The following is a 26,139-nucleotide window of genomic DNA, read 5'->3' on the forward strand; positions in this document are numbered from 1 at the left end:
TTTATTTTTATAAAGAAAATAACTCTTGCAAATGCCCCCACCCACACCTCGTCAGTTTGTAATTATGTGGAATTATCTCCCTTGTTTCTTCGGATCGTTTTCCAGCTGGCATTGTAAGACTGTCTCTTGTCATTTAACCCTTTACTGACGGAAATATTTTTATGCAATAAATAAATTTTTTAATCAGGAGACCTACACATGACGAAAGTTAACATGTAACTGAGACACGAACGTAAACAAATCTCATTCACTTGCTGAGCACTTCATATACCTGTACTTTGAAGACCAGTTGGACTGACAAGCCATAAAAGTAAGAAATATTTATTTTTATTTTTTTTTTTTTGAAAGGCAACTTGAAAGTACAATTTGGCAGTAAAGGATTAACCATAAGATTTGATTTTCTTGTTTAAAAATAAAACCATTTATGATTTATGGTGCACGATATTTTCTTTTCCTTATCGATACATGCATTCATATTTTGTCTTTTTCAAGAGAGGGGAGTTTTGGACAAGCACCAAATTTTCTTTCCATTATGAGTACAGTTGGAAATTCAGAGACAACACTGTTCCCCTTTCATAAATATCAAAATTTAACTGAATAGAATAAGGAGTGCAAATAAAAAAAAAAAATCCAAATCTCTTCTTCCCCACTTCTAATTTCCCAATTCCTGCGTGAAATTTAATGTAATACGATCCCTTATTTCCTGGCCATTCAAACTTTTGAGGGCAGTTAATAAAGTTTTTACTATGAGTGATAATTTCATGCTTTTTCATGGGCCGGGAATTATATTGTAAAGTTACTATGTAAAATATTTTAACAAGTGAGAGGCAGAAATTTGCTAAAAAGTGAACAGTGATCTTAAATCTCTAGAATAGATATGACAGGTGTAGCAAATTCCAGTCTGCTATAGCAGGGTTTCCCAAAGTTGGTTCCACGGAGCTCTGTGAGAGAGACTGAGGGATTCCAGAAGCTATTTCTTAAAAAGAACCAAATGGAAAAATTAAAATGGCTGCAGACATTTAATCATTCATTTTTTTTTTTTTTTTTTTTTTTTACTGGAAAGAGATGATATATATAACTACAAGTGTAAAGAGTTTCAAGATGGTTCATGAAAAAGAAATTAAAAAGTAAAATAAAAAAAAATGCTTATAAACATTATGATTAGTTAGTGTTAAAATTTTAAATTAATGTTTTTCATATTTATTTTAGAAATTATCTTGTAGTGCTGTGAAAAACTTGCTTTGCTCAGAGGTTCCATGGTGTCCTGATATTTTAGGAAACTGCTATAGTATTGATTAGGTCAATAACAGGTAAGTAGGAGTTTAGACTGGAGGCCAAAGTAAAGAAAACATATCCCCCCTCCCCACAAAAAGAAAAAAATAAATAAATAAAAAAAAAAAAAAAAAAATACCAAACAGATTTTGAAATTTTTTCTTGGAGAGCAAGAGCTCTTCAGTCAAGCAAGAGAAAAATAGACATAAGAATCACGTTTCTGAAATTTTTGAGATAACAATTGATTATTTGGATTCTTTGGACTACGGTTCTCATCGTGAGTGTCATTTTCTCACTGTTTTGGTTGAGGTAACATCAGACCTTCAAGTGTATCTTGTCAAACTCTAGAATCTGTACAGAATTTAAAACGGAACCCTTTATTTAATCCACGGGGGCAGCATGTTCTCATTCTGTCAATAATGAATGGGTAGAAACCCTAAGTAATTTGCAATTGTATTTTTCGAGTATCGGTTGTACCGAAGATTGAACCCTCAACCTCCAGAAGTGTGTAATTTGCAACTGAATTTTACCAAATACAGGGTGGAACGATAAGTGTCACTCTAAAGAAAAAACACTAGAGCTTTATTTTAAGACTTAAAAAAAATAAAAAAAATAAAAAATAAATCAATTCAGGTAACTTGATTATGTAGTAGAGCTGACATCTATTCAATGTAGCCGCTTTTCAGCCTCAATCACCACCACATGATCCAGAATTGTAAGTGTGCCTTTTTCACAAGCGGTGGTGGGAGCTCGGCGAATACTCAGCGAATGGCAGCAATCAGGCTGTTGTGGGAGGTCATGTTGATAATGTTTTCAACATATGACCAAACGAAGTAGTCCAGTGAGTTCAAGTCAGGTGAGGAGGGGGGGGGCAAGTGAGAGTAGGGTACAAAGTCGTAGTACTCCTTCTGAAGCCAAGCCTGGGGCTCTATGGACTTGTGGGCCAGCACAAAGTCCTGCTGCCACACCCAGGGTCTGCCAGCGGCCACCTAATTACACCAGGGGATCACCACACTCTTCAGTACATCTAGGTACACTTCAGTATTGACTTTCAAGCAAACTTGGAAGGTGTGAAGTGGCCCTCATTTGAAACCAAACTAAATGCCATAACCGTAGCCAGAAACTGTTTTCATCATCCTGGACACGCCCCTGTTATTCGTAAGTATCCTGCGATGCACTTTGAGGGTGCTGGCAATGGTCCTGTTGTCATAACTTAGATTGGTAGAGAACATGAGTTGTACAACGGCACATCTCCGATCTCACTCGTTGAACATTGTGTCACTTTCAGACATGATAGAAGCTCTTATCGCTCTTGTAATCTGTACACAACTGGCCAACGAGTACATCGTCTGCAACAACAAAAAAAAAAAAAATAAAAAGAAAAAAAAAAAAGGAAATGGTGTTCAAACGGAAATGGAATCATGTAGTATTTTTTTTAGAATGACAATCTTATTGTTCCACCTTGTACTTATGGCACGGGGCGTTTGAAAAATAACAGTCGAGATGAGAACAGTAGTCTGCAGAATGCGAACGAATAATAATTAACAAAAAAAAGAAAAAACAAAACAACCAAGTGTAATAGAAGGAGTAAATTGAAATGTACGAAGAGCTGATCTATGTACAAGAGATTTTGACATATTTTTTGGGGGAACAGATTTCTGGGGCTTATGCTTCAGTAGATTCATCTTGGCAAATCGGCTGACTTTAATCGTAAATAGTCAAAGTAATAATATTTGCAAGAATTATCGGTAAGCGTTACTATTAACGACATTAATTTAAACGAATACAGATGGAAAATAAGTCCAAAAACTATTTTTGTTTGATTTAACCTTGTCGTGTGCGATCTATTTGCATTAAAAAAATTTTATATTTTAATAAAAAATATAAGTAGATTAGACTATCAGATTGGTGCAAAAGATTTTGCCGGTTTGTAAAAAAAACATTTTAAACGATTATATTTTATGTATCTTTTTATTACATAAATTTATCGCAACGATTAATTTATAACATTTTTATTTCACGTTATTAAAGCATCATTCATATTTTTCTGCAATATTATCACCCATGTTGACCTGAAAACCTTAATCAACAGAAAGGGAGGCATCTTCCATCATGTTAATGCTCCTCCTCATACAGTTCTCCTGAACAAAGATCGAGGAGAATTTGTTTGGGAAATCTTAACCCATCTTGCATGTTCTCCTGACCTAGCTTACATTGGACAATCACTTATTTTGAGGATTACAAAACCACTTTAGACGGTCTTGTGTAAGCATTACAAGATATTACAGGTTATAGCGAGCTAACATACTTCCTAACTTCTTATATAGCACCACCGGAAGTGGTGAAAAGACAAATCAGTTTCTTCGCTTTTTTTTTCTCATGCCTATATCTCCCCTGTGGATGTACTTTTTATTTGTTTTCCCAATCTTCATTTTTTTTTTTATTTAATAATTATCGAAAAGTTTTTTTTTTTTCTTATTTTAATTAAGAATTATTGAAAACACTTTTTTTTTTTTTAAAGACTTTTTGAAAAACACTTAAATAGATTCTAAAGTAATTAATTATTTAATAAAAGACTAACTTATTTTTAATCTGTATATTTTTGTTAATTTTTATCGTATACTTTTCGATAATGTCCCTCTCTTAGATTTTATTCCAATAAATCACTTTACAATAGAAATACTGAAGAACAATAAAAATGAAGGAATTGATTTGTCTTGTCACCGCTTCCGGTAGAAGCCAAGCTGGAAGTTAGGAAGTATGTCAGCTGACTATAACACGATTAAACACGAGTTAGATTTATATTTCATAGATGAGGCATTTATAAGCACGTTGACAGATGGAATGAAGATAATAAACAAAAGGTTATGAATAAAGATTTTCCTTAACAGTTTTTCATTTTCAAAATGAAATTTTATAAATCAGCAAAAACGTTTGCACTGACCTGATAACATGAAGTAACAATGCATTGGCCATATTATTTCTTCAGGATATATGTTAACGCTTACGTAACCAATAGTAAGGTTTGCCAACTTATATTTTTGATTATTTCATTTTTCTATGCAAATACATCATACACTGGTAGGTAACCCCAATTGTCCTTGGATTGATTTCCAAACCATATTTCCTTTAAAATAATTTGTGTCGTCAATAATAACGTTTACAGCATAATTTTAAGATTTTGTATTTCTGTGACGGTGACAGTGGTGGCAGCAGCGTTTCTGTGCCAAGAATTAATCGCCTCTAAGAGAGATGATGAGAAAAGGATAACAGTCAAGATGTTGAAGTGACAAAACAGTAAATTGGTTTTGTCGATGGATCATCTCTTTCAATCCAATACGAAAAAAAAATAAACAAAAGTAAACAAAAACAACACTTGTAAATTTTTTTTTCTCCTTTTTATGAAGTCCATTTCAACATTTATGCCTCCTTTATCTGAAATTAAAAACAAAAGAAAACATTCAGTTTTGAAAGTGCAATATTGCTGAAGAAAAAAAAAAAAAAAAAAAAAAAAAATGATCATGTACAAAATAATTGAATAAATTGAATACGTAATAAAATTTTACTTGAACGTGGTAAAAAAAAAGAAAAAAAAGAAGCTTTTTCTGACTGGATTGATATTGCTAATCTTTGCTTGCAACAACGACATTAAGGAGTCGAACAGATTTTCAATGTCCATTTTTCAAGGACTTTTCAAAACATTTAAAAGTTTTTCAAGGTCTTCTCCAGATAAAAATGGAAGTTTTCTAAACAAAATTTGATATATAAACAATCATAATTAACAAAAAAAAAAAAAAAAAAAAAAAAAAAAAAACAACTTAATTGACAACAGAAAAAGTCATTTTCATTCACATACAAAACATGTTTACATTCTCTGAACCACCTGGCCAACGTAACGTGACTAAATGTTACTTTCATAATTGTAGAGGAGTCTACGCAGTGTTCATTTTACTTTTAAATTTTGAATTTCCGGTATCGTGGATACAAGTTACATGCCTTTATCATGAAACTCCCTATTTTCCATATAATAACATCGGGTAGTTTCGTGATAAAGGGACATAACACTTCTATTCAGAATAATATGATGCAATTTCAGACTTATGCATTTCGATTCTATATTCAATATTTAAAAAAAAATATTTTATTAATATCTAGAAAGTATTTAATAGTATTCATTTCGATTTTATTTTTAATATTGCAACACAAATTTTTACTGGACATAAAGAATGATTTTCAAGACAAAAGTCAAGGCCTTTTCAACCCTGCACAAACCCTGATTAAATAATCAAAAGGAGATAATTTTCTTTACGATAGCTATTTCTTTTTTTTGCCATCCATTTTTGTGTCATTTTTTGATTCCAACAATGGCTATCCCTTCAAGAAGTTAGGAGTCCAATAATTGCCTTTACTTTGACCTGTGGCAAGTAAAATTTTTAGGATATTTAAAAACAAACTACAAAGTTATTAAGTCACTACCCAAGAGTCTTAACGGCCCAGAATTTATTGAAAAGAATGCAACTGGGTTTTGCAGAACTGATACGATGTTCGGATAATAGAAATCTATTTCTAATAATGAGAGAGGCCTTAGATAATGATGCAAACTATATTAAGAAGGTATTACAGTGCTTATTTACATTGGTAATCTTTTAAACCTACGCATTTCAGATGAAAACATGTACTTGTGTCAGTGAAATTATTAATTCAAAAAATTTAAAAAATGATCCAGTAGTAAGAAAAACAAGTGAAGCATACATGGTCCCCCATGAGTGCACAGTGAACAAGGTATAAAAAAAAAAAAAAATTACTAAGTTCAGCATTGCCTCCTCCCCCTCATTCAGCCCCAAAAGTCCCTAGGGGGACGTCAAATCCTGGTGAAAATGAATAAACGGTGCAGTTTTAGGCTTTAACATATGTAAATTTGAGTTCTGCACCATACAAAAAAAAAAAAAAAAAAAAAAAAGACATCATTGCCCCCCCCCCCGACTCATTTAGCCTCAAAAGTCCCCAAGGCCTTAACATATTTAAATTTGAGTTCAGCACCATGCAAAACTGCTAAATAGACATACACAGAAAATTTGAGGCAAATATGGTAAAATAGTTCCAAAAATGGAGTGTTTTTATTAGCCCTAAAAGAGCCCCTGGGGCACACTCAAGAGTTATTGTAAAGTATAAACAAACAAAATGATATAGAAATTAGTTAGTTACAACTTTTAGAATGAGCCTTGTATAAGAAATCCAGCATTCCTGCTTAATAATCAAGAATTCGAAAACCACTGACAAAGTATAGTGACTTCAACATTTCACATAGGAGACGCGGCGAGAACAAAACAGTGGAAGTTTAATACTTACTTCTGCTATTTCTTCATTATCTCCATCAAAGTCATCAAAAGTGATATTGTCATCGTCACCTTCATCCCAAACAGTCTCATTGATTTTAACTAGAAAAAAGTAAAAAAAAAAAAAAAATATTCAATCAATACACATACTGAATCCATTTGAAGCGGCACTTTGTTTCTTTATGTCAATTTGTATTTTGAATTTTTTTCAAAGGAGATAATTACATAGTAACTTCTGTCAAACGGCATCAATTTTTTCGGAGGATAAATATTACACTACAAGAGGTGGGGGGGGGCATTCACTTGAAACTAGAGTCTGACAGGATCAGGAAGCATGTGTGCCTTGCTCAAGCTGGGAACACATACTTATACTCAACTCTTCTGCGGACACATAAGCTCGCTACTTTTATCCATCATTTTTCAAAAAACACAGAATGTAATCTTTTTCTGTCATATCTGATCTTGACCTTCAATTCGTGCTTAGAGAACACAACCAGATCCTGATCAGCAAAAGATTTAACCGCTTGGTTCTCATTCATTTGTGCTATGGCCACACCACCATTTGTGCTATGGCCACACCACCATTTGTGCTATGGCCAAGATTATTAGACACACCATCCGTCTCTCGCTGTCCCACAAAAGCCAGACATTATGAATGATGTAGAATATGTTCAGCAGGCGAGGATGCTTGGGATTGATACAAACCATAAACTTGTTGACATACTTCCAGGACCGCCAGAGTTTGCAGCATTCAAAGAAAGCGTGTTCCAACATTTCTTCTGCTAGAGTCCAGCAACAGGGATATCCAGGCAACTTCACTACTCTGGAAGTGTGTTGTATGGTGCTAAGGGATAATGCATTCTGGATCAATCACCAGGTCAAAGAAAACTCAGTTGCTAAGAGGACTTGAACATGGCGCCCAACTCCACTAGGAGCAGATCTCTTCTGACAACCCCAACTGCTCGACAAGCGGGTTCTCAGTGCCCTCTTCTCTCTCATTAATCCCCTATGAAGTTCTTTCCTAGAAGCCAGAGAAAGGTAGCTTGACCATGAAAGCTTCTAAAGCACATCTCAGCACTGAGAAACTTTGTATTGATCCTCGACCTACGATGACCCTTTACTGAATGATCTAAGATGAAGTCAGGAAAGACTATTAACCAAAGGGTTCCACGTAAATTCTGTTAATATTAGATTTAGGAAAGCCAGTCTCATAGTGTCTTCATGACTCGTCAAGTTAGATATTCTCAAGCCTCCCTCACATGGACATTGAACACTGACCGGTCTGCAAAGCCAATGCTTCTTCCTATCCCAAAGTGAAGACGGAAGGCGCTGGAGGGCTTTTAGGTATTTTGCACGCAGCGAAAGTACAGCTAGTTGATGCACAAGAAAGACATAAGTGGCGCACGCCTCTGCTCTACCATTTAAGAATTTTCCTTCAAAGCTAAGAGTTGACCGACGTTTGACTGTACCTCAGATACTACACTTTGAGCTACATGTTTTTTATTCTCTTGAAATGTACAAAACCAAACAAAATAAAAAAATTAGGCACAAGGTCACTCAAAAAATGGGGGGGGTTTATAGTCATCCTCATCACTGTACCTTTTATTAGTCTATACTAACCATAGCCAGAGATCACATTCACCATAATACCGCAAATACACCAGAGTAAGATTCCTGAATGAAATTATTTTTGCTTTCTTGATAAATCATAAAAAATATATAATATATATATATATATATATATATATATATATATAAAATTTTATAAAAAAGTCATTTGTTTATTTCATTAGGTAAAAAAAATGCTTGTAGAACCCTCCCAACGCTCTCTAGAGTTGACCGACATTTGACTGTACTTCAGATATTACACTTTAATCTTATAGGTTTAGTTTATTGTTCATTGATTAATGATACACTTCAGTAATGGTTACATTAATGAAAATAAAACAACCACCTTAGGCATGAAGTTCTAATTAAAAAATTGATGTGGGGGTGGGGGTCAAGGGTCTTTAGGAATCTTTGAAATTACTTAGTTGGTACCTCCATGGAATTAATCATACTTAAGGAATTCCCAAACGTTAAAAAAGAATTATATATATATATATATATATATATATATATATATATATATATATATATATATATATATATATATATATATATATATATTCAATGAAATATGTGACAATCTTTTGATCTTAGTCAAAAGACCAAGGAGCCATATAAAAACATGTTTGTTTTTGTGACTAGACATGGATAAAAAAAACAATCTATAAATATATATAGTGCCTCAACACAAAGACTTAAATAATTATCAATAATACCTGAATAATAATACTGGAGTGTCTAGTCTGTATAATAAATTTTCGGACAACATTCACTGCGTGAAAATTTCAAACCTATTTCTGAAATATTTAATTTAAAGTTACAATTATGCGTCTCCCAGGTACAGTGGTAGATATAAATCTAAACACTTATTATAAGACAAATCCTGGTGTTGACTGAATCCGCAATTCCTTTGGATGTTCCAATTTTTGAGATGAGGATATTTTGGATTATTCAAACGACCATTCTCATCTTGAGCTTTATTTTTCACAATGTTTTAACGAGTTTGACAAGATACACCTGAAGAACCTTGGCACTAACATCAACTGAAACGTTATACAAGAAAAAAAAAAAAAACACTACAGAGAACAGAAGAATATAATACAGAATGGCCTGTTCATGTGAGTTTAAGAAAAGCACTTGTTTTCCATGCAGTTCATGTATTCCGATCCAAAAATCGGACAGAAAATTATGGAAACAATTTTATAGCAATACCATAAGTTCATAGAGTTGCAGATCCGAGCCTGGCATATTCTTGCTTGTAAAAGATGAAGAGACAACTCGAGGATGACAAATCCTGATATTGACTGCTGCCAGATCCAATAGGCATTCCTTTGTATTTCCTAAGCCAAATCTTCCAACATTATATGCACTGGAGTCCAAAAGTCTATAAATCCTCCTTCCTGGGTCTTTCTCCAGCAATCATGTTTTTGTTTCAAAGATTTGAGTTCTTGTGGACAAGGCCAAGGCATCAGGATCATTAGTATTTCATGGTTATCTTAGCGCTTACCTTCTCCGAAATTAGTTGCTTTTCACCAATGTCTAAGAGTTTAGTCTTTCCTTGGGTTTCACTCAGGACAAAGAACAGGTTCATACCTTTCCAAAGGACATTAGTGAAAGTGATTTGATCACCTCAACAGAACTTGAACACACAAGGTTTACGTGAGTAATAATAGTAGAATCACCATTTTTAAAACAAAAGATGTAAAATTAGTAAAAGGATTTAAAAAAAATAAAAATAAATAATTTTTTTTACCTGAATCTGGTAATTCTCCATATGCTCTTAAATTCCTGGCTTCATCAGGTGTGTATTTCAGAATGACATCAGCTTTTGTATCTTGGTAATCTCTCAAACCGAGTAATATAATGTCACCTGCATTAATCCACACCTGCAATTAAATGAAAATGGCGTTGAATGTACAGATTATGCAGATGAAAGTGAAAGTTTGGAAAAAGGGAGGCATAAAATAGAAGACTGATACAGCAGGTTTTGGTGATACCAGAACTTTAATAAAAAATTAAAAAAAACATTCTTTGGTACTTAGGAAAAATAAGGACCATAATACTACGTCAGAGTAGTCCAGGTGGTTTAATCAATCGTATTTTAATTTTTGTAAAAGTTGTTCAATAATCATATTTTCTTTGTAACAACAAAAACATTTTTATTTGTCAGTTTATTTTTTACTGAATTATCTCCATAATATCAAATACTAGCATGGGTGCCCGGCATTGCCCGGGTGTTGGAGGTGTATGTTGAGAAAAAAAAAAAAAAAGTCAATTTTTTTTTAACTTTGACCCCTTAACATTTGTTTTGGGCTCAAATCAAGTTATTAAGTTAGATCCATGTCCAAGGAACCTATATCTAAAATTTCAAGTATTTAGACCCAAAATTGTCGGCGGAATTTGGTAGAGTTCTCGAAGGTCAAATTGTTGAACTTTGACTCCTTAACAACCAAATTTCTGGCTGAAAACCGATCATAGATTTTCCCAAATTTCAGTACCTTGTATATCAAATTTCGAGTCTGTAGACTAAAAATTGACAGAGCTATTGCGTAGGGAAATGTACACAGACAGACATGTTCACTTTTATAGATATATAGATTTTTCATTAAAAAAAAAAAAAAAAAAAATTCCCATCATTTTATTCATTGAATTATCTTTGTACTGACACAAAAACATTTCTTTGAAAAATTGGCCAGCATTTGTACAAGAAAAAAATCAAACTTTCGTTCTGCACCTCCTAGCATTTTCCATGAACCACCTGGACAATTCTACTGATAGCATGGTTGCATAAGTACACATTTTTAAAAAATATTCTTTAAAGCCAAAACCCATTTTTTGTTTTTTTAAATGCGTTATTCATAAGACTCGCCAGATCGCTAGTTTTATGAATTGTTTGAAATTCGTACAATTATTTGTGCCTTGTTGGGTACAGCTTTACTGATCTGTAGGTTGCGTATTCGATATTTCTTAGAGGCTGTTACATTGAAAGTCGGAGGTTGTCATCAGCAGGTGAGGCATTAGGGATGATAGTTGGGGTTTGACATAGAAAAGACCTACACAAAATATTTTTCTCTATATCCTTATCTTTGCTTGAGGAAATGACTTTAAAAGTTGAAAAATTGAAGTGATTAAAAGTTTTTCGGTGAACCATACTATTAAGAAAATGGAATCATCATTTAGAGTATATTTTAAACTACATTTCAAAATAAAATGAATGAGGATAATGAATTAATAAAATAAATATTAAGTGTAAAGGCAAAATTATGTTTTTTTAAATTATAACGACCAAAGTTCGCTTTTTCATTTCAGGAACTTTATTGGGGTGGAAACATTTTAGATTTCACCGTCGCAAAACACGCTCGTTATTGATATTGAAAATTAACGTTTGTTTATTATTTAATTTGAAAACATTACGATTTAGGCTTATTTCGAAAGGAAAAACGAAACAGACTTGTTTAAAATATATATTATTATATTTCAAGTGTCTGCAGTGAATTTAAACATTTGTTTTATTTTTTTTAATTTGTTTTTTTATTAGGTTGGTGCAAAAATAATGGCATTTTTTGACGTTCAAATGAACGTCAAAAGCATTATTTTTGCACCAACCTAATATTTTACATCAAATTCTATTTGAAATTTTTATTAAAATATGGTAATACTCCAGTTTTATATTAAAAAAAAGAAAAAAAAATTTAAAAAAAAATAATCGTCCATACAATTTTATTCTACACATTCTTTACAAAACAATCACGTAAATTTTCAAGTTTTTCTACTTAATAAAAAATACTTTGTAGAAAATTAGTGTCAAATTTTTAATTTATTTTATTTTTAGGGTGTAATTGTTTTCAAGCAGTATTTTTCTTCTAAAATTATAGTTTTAAAATCCGATAACCCACAAAGATTAATACAAGTAAATAACGAAACTCCTTTAAAAGGAGTTTCGTTATGTGTGCATCTATGTTATTGTGCTAAAATAACTTATTTAGAAAGCCATTCTTAATATGGTAAGGATTGTATTGTAACTATTCTGTACTTTCACCTAAAAAGTTAATAAACAAAAATTTCATAAAATTAAATTTAACTTGAAAATAATATTAAAAACAGCATAGTAACAGATGCACAAGCACTGGTTTTTCAAACTCTAAACACTATACACTCGTTTAAAATGGTACAGCTACAGCAAGAATGAATCTCTTTATCGATAAATTCATGTTATCGAAGGAGGAGCTAAAATCTGCTAAAAACGTCTAAACTAAACACTACTATGTCTCTGATTTGGTTTGGTCCTCTCGCTTCAATACATCTAATTCAACTCTACAAAGTTTTTACTTATTTCTTATAACTAGCACTTGTTTTTTTTATGTATGAAACTTGAAGATAGCCTAATACAGTTTCCTTCAGTTATAATCAATTTATTTATGTTACTTTTCAGATTAGAATGTCAGTAAAACCGCAACGTTCAGTTTTAACCCGTGGTTCACAAAATTTGCTGGTCCACCTTGTCATTTGGATGAAACAGCACCCCGAACTACACGCCAAGTCATCCAATTTAGTTATTTCCTCGAAAACAGTTATCCCCAATTAAAAAAGTGAGATTTCTAAGTTAATTGCCAAGGAAATAATTAGAATTCGGCAAGCAGTAAATCCAAAATTATCCTTGTTAAGGTAATATTATATAGGACAGAAGGTCAATATATTTTGCTATAAGAGGGCCAAACAGATTGATTGCTGCAAAAGATTTCCTGTCAACGTGAAAACAATGAAGGAACAGCTAGACAGACTGCTTGATATATCTTCTTGTAGCTGTAAACTTTCTGTCTTGAGATGTGATGACTTTGCAGTAAAGTGCAAGACTGAAAATTGTGAAACAAGGCACATAATCTACACTTGTCCTCCTAACAAGGAGGTAAAATTAATTCTATAGATTCACCTGCAATTATGTTCCTTTTTTGTGGAAAATAAAATAATATATTGGTATTTATTATGTAATCTGGCTATTATTAAACATGCAAATTTTCCAATTTTCAGGTTCCACTAGGAGAACTGCCATTTACAGCAATTTTTAAATTAATTGATGGAACAACAAAAAGCCTAACATTTACTGGCCCTTTGGGGAAACTTTGTATCAATAATTATCAAGATTTGCCTCAAGTAGAATTCTAAAAAATTAGTGTCCCTCCCGATCATCATTATCTGACAGCAGAAGAAACAAATAATTTAAGCGTGAAGACCAGAGGCTACTTTTTGAGTATGCTGTGGCTATTTCTTGTAGAGAAGTTAACTTAGAAAATTGGGCCCTTGAATCAAGGAAGATGCCTAACATAAGCCACAAGATTAATGTGTTTATGGACTAGAGTTGTCTATCCTCAAACACTATGATTAATTAAACATTCTGGTCATATTTATCATCCAAGTGTATGCAGTTAATTGGTTTGAGATCAAAACCGACAACAGTATATTTTAATATGATTCAGAGAACAAAACAGTTAACTGAAATCCAAACTACATCTGGAAAATATCATAATATCGATGATAAAAGATGAATTGGATGTGAGAGAAAAGGGCATTCAAACGATTTTGTCCATTAGGTAAATAAATATTTCTCAATTTACCCAAATAATAGTCAGTGCTATTCATATTATATCACAAAAATATTAAAAATAAGTGTTTTCAAATAATTGTTTCTTGCGTTGTTTTTTTCCAGAAATAGTGAACAACTAGAAAAAAAAAAAAAAAATACTATCAATTTTGCAGCCCCACACTGGTCAAATTTGATTGATTTTTCTCAAAAAGTTGTATATGGGCAGGAAGCAAGACAGATACATTATTACAAAGTCATCGTGCCAGCAAATTAGACCTTCATTTTCCTCAAAAGGAAATCATACAGAACAATTTAGTTCTATTATAAATTTATATTATTGCCTCTAATAAAAAATTAAAATACATGGTTCTGTAACTTGTATCAATGTTATATTGTGTAATACATCTCCACATATCTTTTTGAATTGTGAAATTTAAAAGACTTAGTTGCTAATTAGCTTTTTTTTACAATTTTTGTTTAATCAATGCAGTAAAAGTTGAGATATCTTGCTAGTTGTGATTCATAATTAAAATTATAATCCATGTATTTATTTTTCTTTCAATGTATTTCATATAAATATATCAATTTTAATTGCATATTTTATAAAAAGTGAAATTTCAAAGTCAGTGTTGTGAAAAATGTTATGAAAATGAAGGATTTTTCAGCATTTTTCTACACGATTTTTAAAATTAAATGCTCAATTTTCTGTTCAAGATGGGAATCTAGTTTTTGGTATATGTTCTTATTACATCAAATCCCATCTATCATCACCAGTGCCAGTTTAGCAGGTAGATTTAAAAAGACACAAGGATAATGTTAAAAAGGAGAATGTAAAAATTGAATTACACATATACAAATAAGATGTTTTATTTAACCATAGATGATAAAAACATTAAGAGAGTGTTTGTCTACACATGTGTATGCATACGAATGTGCATGCGTGAAGTTGAAAGTGTTCGTTGTGTATATGTTTGTTGTCCATACATGGGTCTGGATGTTTGGGTGTGATCACAAGAGTTTCAGAGTGTGTACATTGTAAGTCCATATGCATGTGTGTGTGTGTGTGTGTGTGTATATATATATATATAGCCCTACTAGATTAGGTGAAGAATGCAAAATGTCACCATTAAAGGCTTACATGGACGATACCACGATGTTCACATCAAAAGAAGCTGACACCCGCGAGTTACTCCGCATTATGAATGAAATAATGGTTTGGTCCAGAATGACTTTCAAGCCTAAGAAGTCCAGATGCCTCTCCCTTTAGAAAAGGAAAAGTGCATGAAGATATGTTTTTCAGTGGTGGTCAGAAAATTCCTAGTCTCAGAAGAACCAATAAAAAGCCTGGGAAGATGGTACGATAACACCTTGAAAGACTCCAACCAGGTTAAAATGACAATAAAAACCGTCGATGAGAGTCTGAAGACGATCAGACGCTGTCCACTTCAAGGTAAATACAAGGTATGGTGTCTTCAACACATGCTCATCCCAATTCTTTTATGGCCTCTTCTCATATATGAAGTAACTATGAGTACGGTTGAGGCAATCAAAGCGAAAATCAACAGATATACGAGGAAATGGCTAGGTTTGCCTCCAGGATTATCAAATGTTGCCCTATATAGCATATCTCGTAAAAGCCATTCAACAGTCACAGCAGGGACAATGGACAAACTGGGAAGAAGTTATGCAAAGATCCATTACGTGGAATGACATCTGGCAAATGTCGCTGCTAAGGTTGAGTTTCATAATATGCTCAACTTATGATGTGCTTCTATCAATGACTAACCTTGCCAAATGGAAGAAAGGGGAGGATCCAACCTATCCTGTATGCAAAGAAAAACCTCAGACTATGGAACATGTTCTTAGTTCCTGCAGAGTGGCCCTTGCTAATGGGTGATATACATGGCGGCACAACAGGGTATTGAAAGAACTGACCACAACAATAAGCAACCATATGATGCCCGAAGCAGCTAACATAAGCCACGAGTTTTTTGCCGAGGGAGGAAAAATGTGGATCAGATCAAAACGTATAACTAGCCCATTGCTAGTACAGAACCAAAATATTCTCGGAATCAATGATGATTGGATAGTCGCCGCAGATCTCCCTGGCTGGCAAAATAATTATCCAAAAATTATAAAAGGAAAAGGTCAACGGCCAGACATTGTTCTCTCGTCAATAACAAGAAAAAAAACTTGTCTTGATTGAATTGACAGTACCTTATGAGATACGGGTAGAGAAGCAACACCAATACAAGATGGAGAAATATGAAAACCTAAAAAGAGTTGACTCGTGAAGGTTACATTACAATTCTTCGAGCTGTTGAGATTGGAGCAAGAGATTTCATTTCAGTCTCTTTATATCAACTTTTAGGACAGCTTGGAATTAAAAGCCGAAAAAGAAGCGCAGCTAATAAACGTCTAACAGAAATTACTGAACAATGTGCCATCTGGCTCTGGCTTAAAAGAAATACACAGTGCAGATTTATTTAATTAATGATTTTCATTTTCTTTGCTTAACAATTTTTAATTATTTATTTATCCCCCCCGCCCCCCCCCCCGATATGAGCATGTCTTAACTTAACGGACTTGATATAGACGCAGCCTTTAAATTTAAATGTCATGCGCACAAAGCCGTCGTTATATGAAACGCCAATTTTTAAACATTTTTACTGCATTGAACAGTTAATTCAAATGCGATTCAGATATCTAAGCCTCGCATCAACGAATGTGGCCGATGCAAAAAAGCCTTAACAAGGAAAATACTCACCTAGATTGGATTTACAATAACTTATGACAGCTGAGTAGAAACAACATTAATACGTGAAACAAAAAAGAGAGAGAGAGAGAGCCGACGTTACAATCTAGGCGAAAAGGAATACCGCATGATATGTTCGCAAGGGTCTACAGTGTAGTTATTACTGTGAGTAGATTTTTTTTTATTTATGTGTTCATGTATACATATATATATATATATATATATAGTACTTTTATTATTATTATTGTTGTTATTACTAATATTATCATTATTTTCTTCGATATGTGCACGTCCCAACAAATATGTCAGACGTAGCCTTTGAACATTGAACGACATGCGCAAAGCCGTTGCTCGTAACAAGAGCCGTTTAATTATCAAACGTCCTTTCTTTTAACTGTATTGAGCAGATAATTGGGCCTCACATCAGTGAGGGGGGCTGATACGTGAACAAGCCGTAGAGGAAGGCCCTGAAACGGTGTGTATTCTCTCCTGATGATATAATATTATCTATGACGAAATACTCCCCAAACATGACTACATAAAGTTTTAAAAGATATGCTATGAAATACCCCTCCCCAAAAGCACCATCCTATAAAACTTAGACGAGGAAAGCCCTAGAAAGGTGCGTTATCTCTCTTGACATTAACTTCATCCGAAAAGAAAACAGCTAATAAACATCAGTATATACAAGCCTATAAGATAAGCTGTTTCTCTCAAATACAACATCTTCTGTTGTTCGCTTGCTTCATAGCGAGTTTCTACTACTGTTCCGGTAGTAACTTTTATCATATATATATATTATATATATATTATATATATATATAATATATATATATTATATATATATGAGAGAGAGAGAGATTATTCACAAATCCACCCATATGAGTTAGGTCATATGCGATGAAAACAATCGACAGTACCTCCCCTCATCATCCATTTTGTTTGAGCAGTCTAGCCATTCAAGATTGAAGTCACCACAGACGTGAATGTTAGCTGATAGATGAACAGAAAGGAGATAGTCAACTTTCTCAAAGACGTTCTTAAAAATAGTAACCCCATTGTGGGAGTCGATAGAGGGCAAATATCAACACAGTGCTGTGAGCAAATGCAACTCAGAAGCACATAAGGTAAATTTGGATCTTCTCTGGAGATGTCCCTACCACATGGAAAGCCATCTCTAATGTAGGCACATATTTCATGCCCATGATCTTTAATGGTTCGGATTTGGATGTAAAGTTAAGAGTATCCTTTAATCGCGAAGTCATCTAGAGGAACAGTCAGTCCAATGCTGGGTTCACACAGAAACAATAGGTCTGGTTTGGTCTTCTGGAATTGGATTTAAACTTTTGGAAGGTTGGAACAAACCTGGTAGTCGGGATCTGCATTGGAAGTTCGAGTTCTGGGTTTACTCTTGTTTTGCTTTTCAAGACTTTTCATGATTGAATACAAGGGTTTGTGGAAGAGGTCAGCAGACTTGGTTAGAGCAGGGCAGAGAGGTAAAGTAAGGGAGAAAAGGGGACAAAGAAATTTTTTTTTTTCAGACCATGAAAAGGTAACGTCGTAACATTACCTACTAATATGGCATCGAGAAGCCACATCAGAATTGATTCAGCAAATGGCAATACAGCAGCCCTAGTACTTTTCACATGCTGATAGGACAGCCTCCTTAGTGGTTAATCCAAGGTTCAGGTCCCTGACTCTCAGACGGATAATGTCAGCCCAGTTAAAACGTTTACCTCCAGCACCCCCCCCCCCGACAATCATGAAGATAGGAATAGAAAGAAAAAAAATTCCGACATCTCAAGCGACTGCTCATGAAAAGAATCTGCCGACCTAGTGTTCAGCCTTTTCTCCTTCCTTTGCCAAAAATATCACTCATTTAAGATGAGGGCTGAGGGACAAATAAGGAGAAGCAAGATTTACTGGGACTGCCGACGATGCATGAACAATGTGTTATCTATTCTCCATTTAAAAAAAAAAAAAAAAAAAAAAAAAAATTATTGTACTTAACATAAGTTCAAAAAGCCATTTTTTTTTTTTTTTTTTTAAGAGAACAACAATACGTTCCTCTCACAATAAATAAGGGAAAGTAAAAGATGAATAACAAAATTTTTGTTTTCGATTCTTTGTTGCCGAAAATATTTGAGATGAGAAAAAAAAAAAAAAATTTCAAATGCATAAATTGATAAATCAACTAACGGCAGCATATACTCTACCACTGAGAGCAACTTCTACTGAATGTAGATGTTGCGGGTGGATTTATTTGCCACATTTACTGTGGAAGGAGGGAGAGGTAGTTATAGGTGCTGTCATCTTGAATAAAAGATTTACAAGATTCAAACAGTAATATTTAATTTTTAAATCAGATGAATAGGACAGACAAAAAGTTTGTACACAAGTTAAATAATAAGAGAAAAAAAATCTTGGTCATGGATATTTTTTTTTTTTTTTTTTTACAAAGGCATCACCACATTATCAAGGCCCAGAGGCCACTCAAGGATAAGGGTTAAATAATAAGAGAAAAAAAAATCTTGGTCATGGATATGTACATCATATACATTTTTTTTTTTTATATACAGAAGGAATTCTGGGTAAGAACCTTTTATTTTGCCATAACTTAACAGAGGTCATATTGAATTAGAAAATGTAAGTATCTGAGGTAGTTTCTGAATTTTAGGAGAACAGAAAAGTTTTCTTTACATAACACTATTAAAAGAATCAATTTTTTTTTAAATCTTACTTTTTTCCGCAATTTTCCTCGAATGTGGCATAAACGTCTGTTTCCATCAAAACAAATTGCTTCTAGCCGTCCGTTACCTAACATCTTTGCAACTTGTGCATATTCTGAAATAAAGAAAAAAAGATTTACCTATTTATTACATATCACACGATACGAAATAGAGAGCTAGTCTAACAAAAATGTGAAAAAAAAAAAAAAAATTTTTTATCCGTATTCACCCGCAAAACAAAGCATATTGCCACTTGGACGTAAGGGATTACTATTTAGGACCATGTTCACGAGGGACTATGCAAGGAGATGAGAGAGGTGCTGGTTTACATTACATTTAAATGTCTGCATGTCAGTACAGGCAAAAGCAGGCAGAGAATTCCAATTCTTAGCAGTCGGGGGGGGGGGCTTTTGGAGTAAAAGCTTTCTGGTATCTAAGGACCTCTACAGTGCAGGGAGGGGGGGGGGATATTGTTGCTAAATGGGTTTATTAGGAGTATGTACGTTGAAAGGAAACAAGTGCAATATGTTCATTGGAACACATTCCATTAAAATACTTGTGAAACAGGCAACAGTTATATAACCATATTTTCATGCACCCAGACAGCGCCAAATTACTTTGCTTATGGGTTAAGGGTTAGGTGTGTTCGGAGGTGTTGACACTTGGCCAAAGATGTCTCACATGCCCAGAGGGAGGATAGGGCATGTTTTTGTTGGGAAAGAATTATTTCTCAAAGTAAAATAAACATTTTTATTGACAAAGAGAAATCTTAGAAATAAACAACGTGTTTTATATCAATGCAAGATCTCTCAAAACATTTGTGATATGAAAAAAAAAAAAAGTAAATAATTTAACACTAAAAGGGAATTGAAAAATACCAATGTGATAAAGAAATACAAGGATCTCAGGGGAATGAAAAAAAAGATTTAGGAGAGAAAAGAGAATTAAAAAGAGAGATATGGATTAAGATAGAGAAAAGGGGGTTTAGGGTAGAAGGAAAGAAAGGAGGGAAAGATAATCAGGAGAAGGAGGAGGCAAAAAGAGAAGAGAGGAGAAAATAGTCTGGCTTAGAGAGAAGGGGAAACCACAAATTGATAAAACTGTTTGTTTTTTGGCAGATGAGAGGACTTGCCCGTTGATCTTGAGACTGCACGCACAGGTTGTTGGGCTTTAACCGAAAAGCTCTTTCTACTTTGACTGAGAAACCATATGAAAAAATCCTGCATCTTGAAACCATTAAGAACACAAATAGTTCAACCTTTTTTTGTTGAAATATCTCGTGAATAATTATTCTCATTTATAAGAAAATAATCTGAGTTATCATTAATTATTGAATTGCTTTGATTTGAAAATACAGTTGTTCACAGTGCCAACAATCAGCACAGATTGCATGAGAAAAGTGATATACCAGCGACACCAGAGGATCTACAAAAAGAAACTCGACATCAAATCAACGTACAGCTAGCCAAAGTGAAAAGTGTTGCCACCCAGACTTAGGGTTGTGCGCTCTAAACGTCAGAATGGTAGTTCCAGTTACAAGTGTCCAGTTACATTTTGAAGAGTCCATCACTAGACTAAGATTGTAGCCATGGGGACTTAGGGTTAGCCCCTGCATTTAGGGACTGGAGATGGCCTTGTTATACAAATTGGTCACATGAAGCAGGATTTGGGCAACAACCCATCTGCCTGGTTATAACATTACGTACTTGTACTTGATTTGATTATCACTGTGGATCAGTTGAGCCGGCCCTGTCTCTTAAGTTGGCCGCATCTTGGCTTGAAGCCCATCATACCAATGATTCAATACTGCTGAAGCCATGAGCATGAGGTATAAACGGTTCCAGTGACGTAGATCGTAAAGGTGAGAGCTTAAAATGAACTCTGCATTTTGTTTCACCACATTTCTTCCAGTCCTGCAGTGGGACTGGATCAATGGCTTCACGGATAAAAACGCTTGGTTATCAGTGAAAGGTGTGGTCACATTAAAGGTGGCTCGTGAGGATAGATTGGGCAGACGTCAGCATTGGAGAGGAATCGCTCCCAGCGAACCTGGAGCAGACACCAATGGTAAAACACCTCATGTTTGCGTTGGTAAGAAATTCTCATTGGGCACGTTTCAGTCATGCAGGAGAATGGCGCAGACCAAGGCTTGGTAGATTCTGATTTTCATTCTCAGATTAATTTCATGCCAGGGCCATAGGTGAGAGTGAAGATGGTTGAAGACAAGATGAGCCCTGTTGATGCAATTGTGGATATCTTCTTCTCCTTGGTCAGTTGCAGTGATTATGGGGCCAAGATAAAAATTATTGATTAGCTTCTTTAAACCGATTGAACCAATTTACCCTGGCTAATAGCACTACCTAAGAGATGGTTATTTAAACATCTCGGCCAAACATTCACACATAATATCAATTGGAACAAATAAAAAGACATTACCAAAACTGCTGCAAGGAAGGTGGGTTCCCTATACCATGCTAGAAAACTTCACACCTGCCAGTATCCAACAGTTCATCCATACATGGAATACTGTCATTACATCCGGGTTAGTGCACCAACCACTAGTCTCTCCCTCATAAGACGGTCCAAAGCAGAACCTATAATTTAATAGGTTCCACACTATCTCTCAAGCTTCAGCCTCTGTCTCATCACACTCCTGTATTTGTTTTACAAATACTTTAATGTACTTGTTGTACTGGTGCCCCTTGACTTTAATACCTGAAGCTTAGATGACAGTGCAAGACCTATCAGGTTGGCGACTCTTTTGAACCCTGTCCAAGAGGGAGTGACTAGTAGCAGATGCACCAGCCCAAATGTGACAACAATACTCCATACATGGGCGAACGGTGGCCTTGTAGAGTACAGGGTACTTTCAAGCATAAGTAACTTTCTAGCACGGTAGAGAGAGCCCACCTTCTTCACAGCAGCCTTAGCAATGCTCTCAATGTATCTGTTCCAACTTATGTTCTGTGAACGTTAAGCCGAGGAGTTTGAACACAGTACTTTCAGGTAATGTATCTTTAGCCATAACTATTGGTGGTTGGTAAGGTTTCTTGTAATTATTAAAGGAAACGAGCTTTGTCTTGGCAGCATTGAAGGTTACCATCCATCAATACTGGAGGTCTTCCTCTAGGGTTTCCGCCATTACCTTGGATATGTTCATTCGATTTCCTCTCATGCCTGTTAAAGAGTGTGGTGTCGTCAGCAAATATACCCATCTCAGAGACTATTTAATCAGGGAGGTCATTTATGAATGTCAGGAATGATAAAAGGTCCAAGGGTCGAGCCCCGAGGTACATCCGCATTTATATCATTGTTTAGATGTACGACCATCGAGGACAACCTGGATTTTTCTCTTATTTAAGAAGGATTTAATCATGTTAAGTATTCATCCAGTAATATCATAGGACCTAATTTTCCCCCGAGAAGACCATTGTGCCATACCCTGTCAAAGGCAGATATATCTAGGGCTACTGCCCTCCTGTCTTATCCAGTGCATGGTATATACATTAAGAGATTACAGTTAGAATATATGCAGTAGTACGGGCTTACCTAAATCCATATTGATGGTCGAACAGAAAAACTGAAAACAAAAATGGTCGGGCAGCAAAAGCAAAATTTTGTAAAATAAAAAAAAATAAAAAATGCTGCATGGTGGACGTGAACTCACAAAAGTTAAGTATAATCTTATTGATTGAACCACGACGACTCAAATGTTATATATGATGTTGCAAATTTAACTTTTTTTAAAACGTCGAAACCAACATTTCTACCTGACCCCCCCCCCATACACACACGCACTTCAAACAAAGAGCATTTCTACATGAAATAATTGATGATTTTTTTTCTAATTTTTTAACATTATGTGCTTGAGAGATCATACCATGTTCATGCCAGTGCGATGCAAATGACAAAAGTTTTTAACAGACATACAAACTTGAATGCCTACTAGACACTGTCCTCGAATGTCTAAGGTCTCTCTGTATAGGGGTTTGTCAAAACAACCTGGCATGAGGATATTTTTTCCATAGAAGTAAACCCTGACCAAATATTCAAAATCACATAGTATTTTTTTTTTTACAGTGATCACCACTTATCAAGGCCCGGAAGCCACTCAGGGATAAGGGTTATTGCAAGTACATTACATTAGTGTGAAGATTTGATGAAGTGTTTACTTAAAGGGGTGGTTCATTAGGAATTTGTTAACATTGGACTTGAAAACATCCAAGTTGTAGTCCGGTGGGAAGCAAGCAGATGGAACAGAGTTCCACAGGCGTGCAGTTCTAAGAAAGAAGCTTTGCTCATGGAATCCGCGTTTTGATTTAGGCACAGATATAGAGTGGGGGAAATTTTTCACAGTGGATTCAGCTAGACGGGTGTTTTTCGTGAAAGATTGGCGAGGGGGGACCAGAGATTGGAGTTCAGACAAGCACCTGCCATGGAGATAACGATAAAACAAGGATAGGCTGCCCAAATAAGATCTCCTCACTATGGCTAAGTCACATTAGCTTTTACGAGGAATGGTGCACCTTCTTCAAGTGATGCTACCTCAAGTAACAAGCACGAAACTGGATACTCCACCAGACTAGATAAATTCTTGTCCTGGAATCCAGTAAGACCAAAACGAAAGATATACTACAACATATGAAAATGGTTAATTAGGAGAGGAAAATTATGTTCTCAATTTCTTTACTAACTCAGTGCTTGAGAGATAAACTTTAATGGAACATTTGAATATCTATGTATCTCATAGAGTTCAAGTGTTAGCCCCAGGTCATGAGCCCCTTGATTTCTGAAAACTTCGACTGAAGTAAAATAAAACAAAACAGATGGCTAAGATTTATATAACACCAAGTGGCTTCATGCATTGTCTAAAGCAGGGGTTCTCAACCGGGGCCATGGAATATTTCTGGGGGTCCACAGGCAAAACATAACAAAATGGGGGTCCACAACGATATTTTGGTGGTCCATAAAGAAAACCAACTCAGAATAGTTTTCATTAAAAATTTAATTTCTACTGTAATTTTGTATACTTTTTTTTTTCAATCATTCAAGTTATTTTAACTATAATATTTATATTTACCACGTTTAAATTAGTTTTCATTTAAAAATAAAGCTTAATTATATAATATTTCTTTGATTATTAAAACCTCAAAATTTATATTCGTGAAAAATAGATTATCTTGTGACCAATAATTATAAAGGGGTCCACCAAGATAAAAAGGGAAAAGGGGTCCATGAGTTAAAAAAAAAAAAAAAAAAAAAAAAAAAAAAGGTTGAGAACCACTAGTCTAAAGCAATGTGTATTTAAAAAAAAAAAAAAAAAAAAAAAAAAAAAAAAAATTACTTACCTTGTCCGTCTTCTTTAAAGACCAATTCTCTTTTGACATCCTCACTCTCATTCTTACCCCTTCTTCTGTTTTTACCTCCCTTTCCTACAAGAAAACAAATAGAAAATAACCTTTCATAAAATATTTAATAGCAAATTAAAACTAACATTTTAATAAAAGAATACATGTTTGAAACATTAACACGTGTGTGTGTGTGTGTCCATTAATTTTATACAGGACAGATTTGCTACAATATACTACCATATCTCAGCTCCATTTCATGCTTAGGAGAAAAAAAAAGTTATTTAAAAAAAAAAAAAATGATACTGAAAAAATGTTTGATGTACATATCAGTCACATAAAGAATTCATAATTTCAAAATTCATGTAAATTGATCAAATGCTTTTTTTACTAAATAAAAAAATTTGTTTTGAAAACAAATTTTTTGAGTATCTGAGAACACTTTTGCCTGCCATTATAAAAACAAAAACTTCAAGAAACAAATGGAGATAAGTCAACAATAATTCAGGTTCTTCATTAATTAAAGCAAAATTTGAAAGTTAAAATCTTGACTTTCAAGAGAAACCGATGGTATCAACTGAATCATCATGTCACAGTAAAGAACATATCCAAAAATTACAAAGGTAGAAAATTATCAATGAAAACAGTTTTCGTAGACAATTAGCACAAGTTCTGCTAAATTGATTGAAGATTTTCAGAAAGTATTTACCTCCCTTTTCTTACAATTAGAACTCACCGTTTTTGTTTTTTTTGCATAATCATTTTTTCACTAATTGTCTTCGAAAACTATTTTCATTAATATTTAATTTTATATCTTATCGTTTTTCATAATTTTTGGATATGTTCATTACTGTGACATGACAATTCAGTAGATACCATTGGTTTCACTTGAAATTTAAGATTTCAAGTTTCGAATTTTGTTACAATAACACAGAAGAACCTTAATTTATAATTACTAGACTCGTTAATGTCGAATTCCCATTAATCGCTTGAAAATTATTTGCTTTACAAAAATAAAACTGCTTGAGCAATTTACATGATTTTTGGAATATGCCACTTCCATCCTGTGATGAGTACGTACATCATAAAAGGTATTTTTGTGTTTTTTATTTATATGAGATTGAATTCTAAATAAGAACCAAAAAATGTTACTAGCGCAGAACCACCTTTAAAATTTCAAATATAAATTATTTTGATGAAATTTCTTCGTTATCTTTTACCTGCCACATGCCGTTGGGACGCTATAGATGACCTCTCAACTAGTCCTCTCCATCCTTCTCTGTCCTCTGCACATTTGACTCATCCAGGGGGAACAGTCAGAGGAGGAAGAAAGAGAGGAAGACAGAAGAGATGGGAAGGCAACATCACAGAATAGACAGAACTGAAGCCGAGTGGGGCAGTCAAATGTGCAGAGGTCAGGGAAGGATGAAGAGGACTAGTTGCTTGGCAGCTGCTCCTACCTAGTTAGGAGGATGGGCATCTCTGGTCCTCATCCAACTCCTGAACCTCT

At 34.2% G+C, this 26,139-nt stretch overlaps 1 protein-coding gene across 1 annotated transcript in view; it reads right to left on the reverse strand.

The window, feature by feature from the left end:
• Positions 1–2,846: 2,846 nt before the first annotated feature.
• Positions 2,847–26,139, reverse strand: part of LOC145247542 (eukaryotic translation initiation factor 1A-like) — a 36,065-nt gene continuing 12,772 nt past the window's right edge. The window contains exons 2-6 of the mRNA XM_080109381.1: positions 24,630–24,713; positions 19,293–19,396; positions 9,970–10,102; positions 6,622–6,710; positions 2,847–4,707 (exon numbers count right to left, since the gene is read on the reverse strand). Coding sequence (XP_079965507.1) covers positions 4,693–4,707; positions 6,622–6,710; positions 9,970–10,102; positions 19,293–19,396; positions 24,630–24,713 — 425 coding nt within the window. The 3' untranslated portion in view covers positions 2,847–4,692. The remainder of the gene's footprint in view (positions 4,708–6,621; positions 6,711–9,969; positions 10,103–19,292; positions 19,397–24,629; positions 24,714–26,139) is intronic.

This window comes from Euprymna scolopes, chromosome 25 (assembly GCF_053919585.1).
Source record: "Euprymna scolopes isolate OS-2025 chromosome 25, ASM5391958v1, whole genome shotgun sequence".
In the NCBI taxonomy this organism is placed as follows: domain Eukaryota; kingdom Metazoa; phylum Mollusca; class Cephalopoda; order Sepiida; family Sepiolidae; genus Euprymna; species Euprymna scolopes.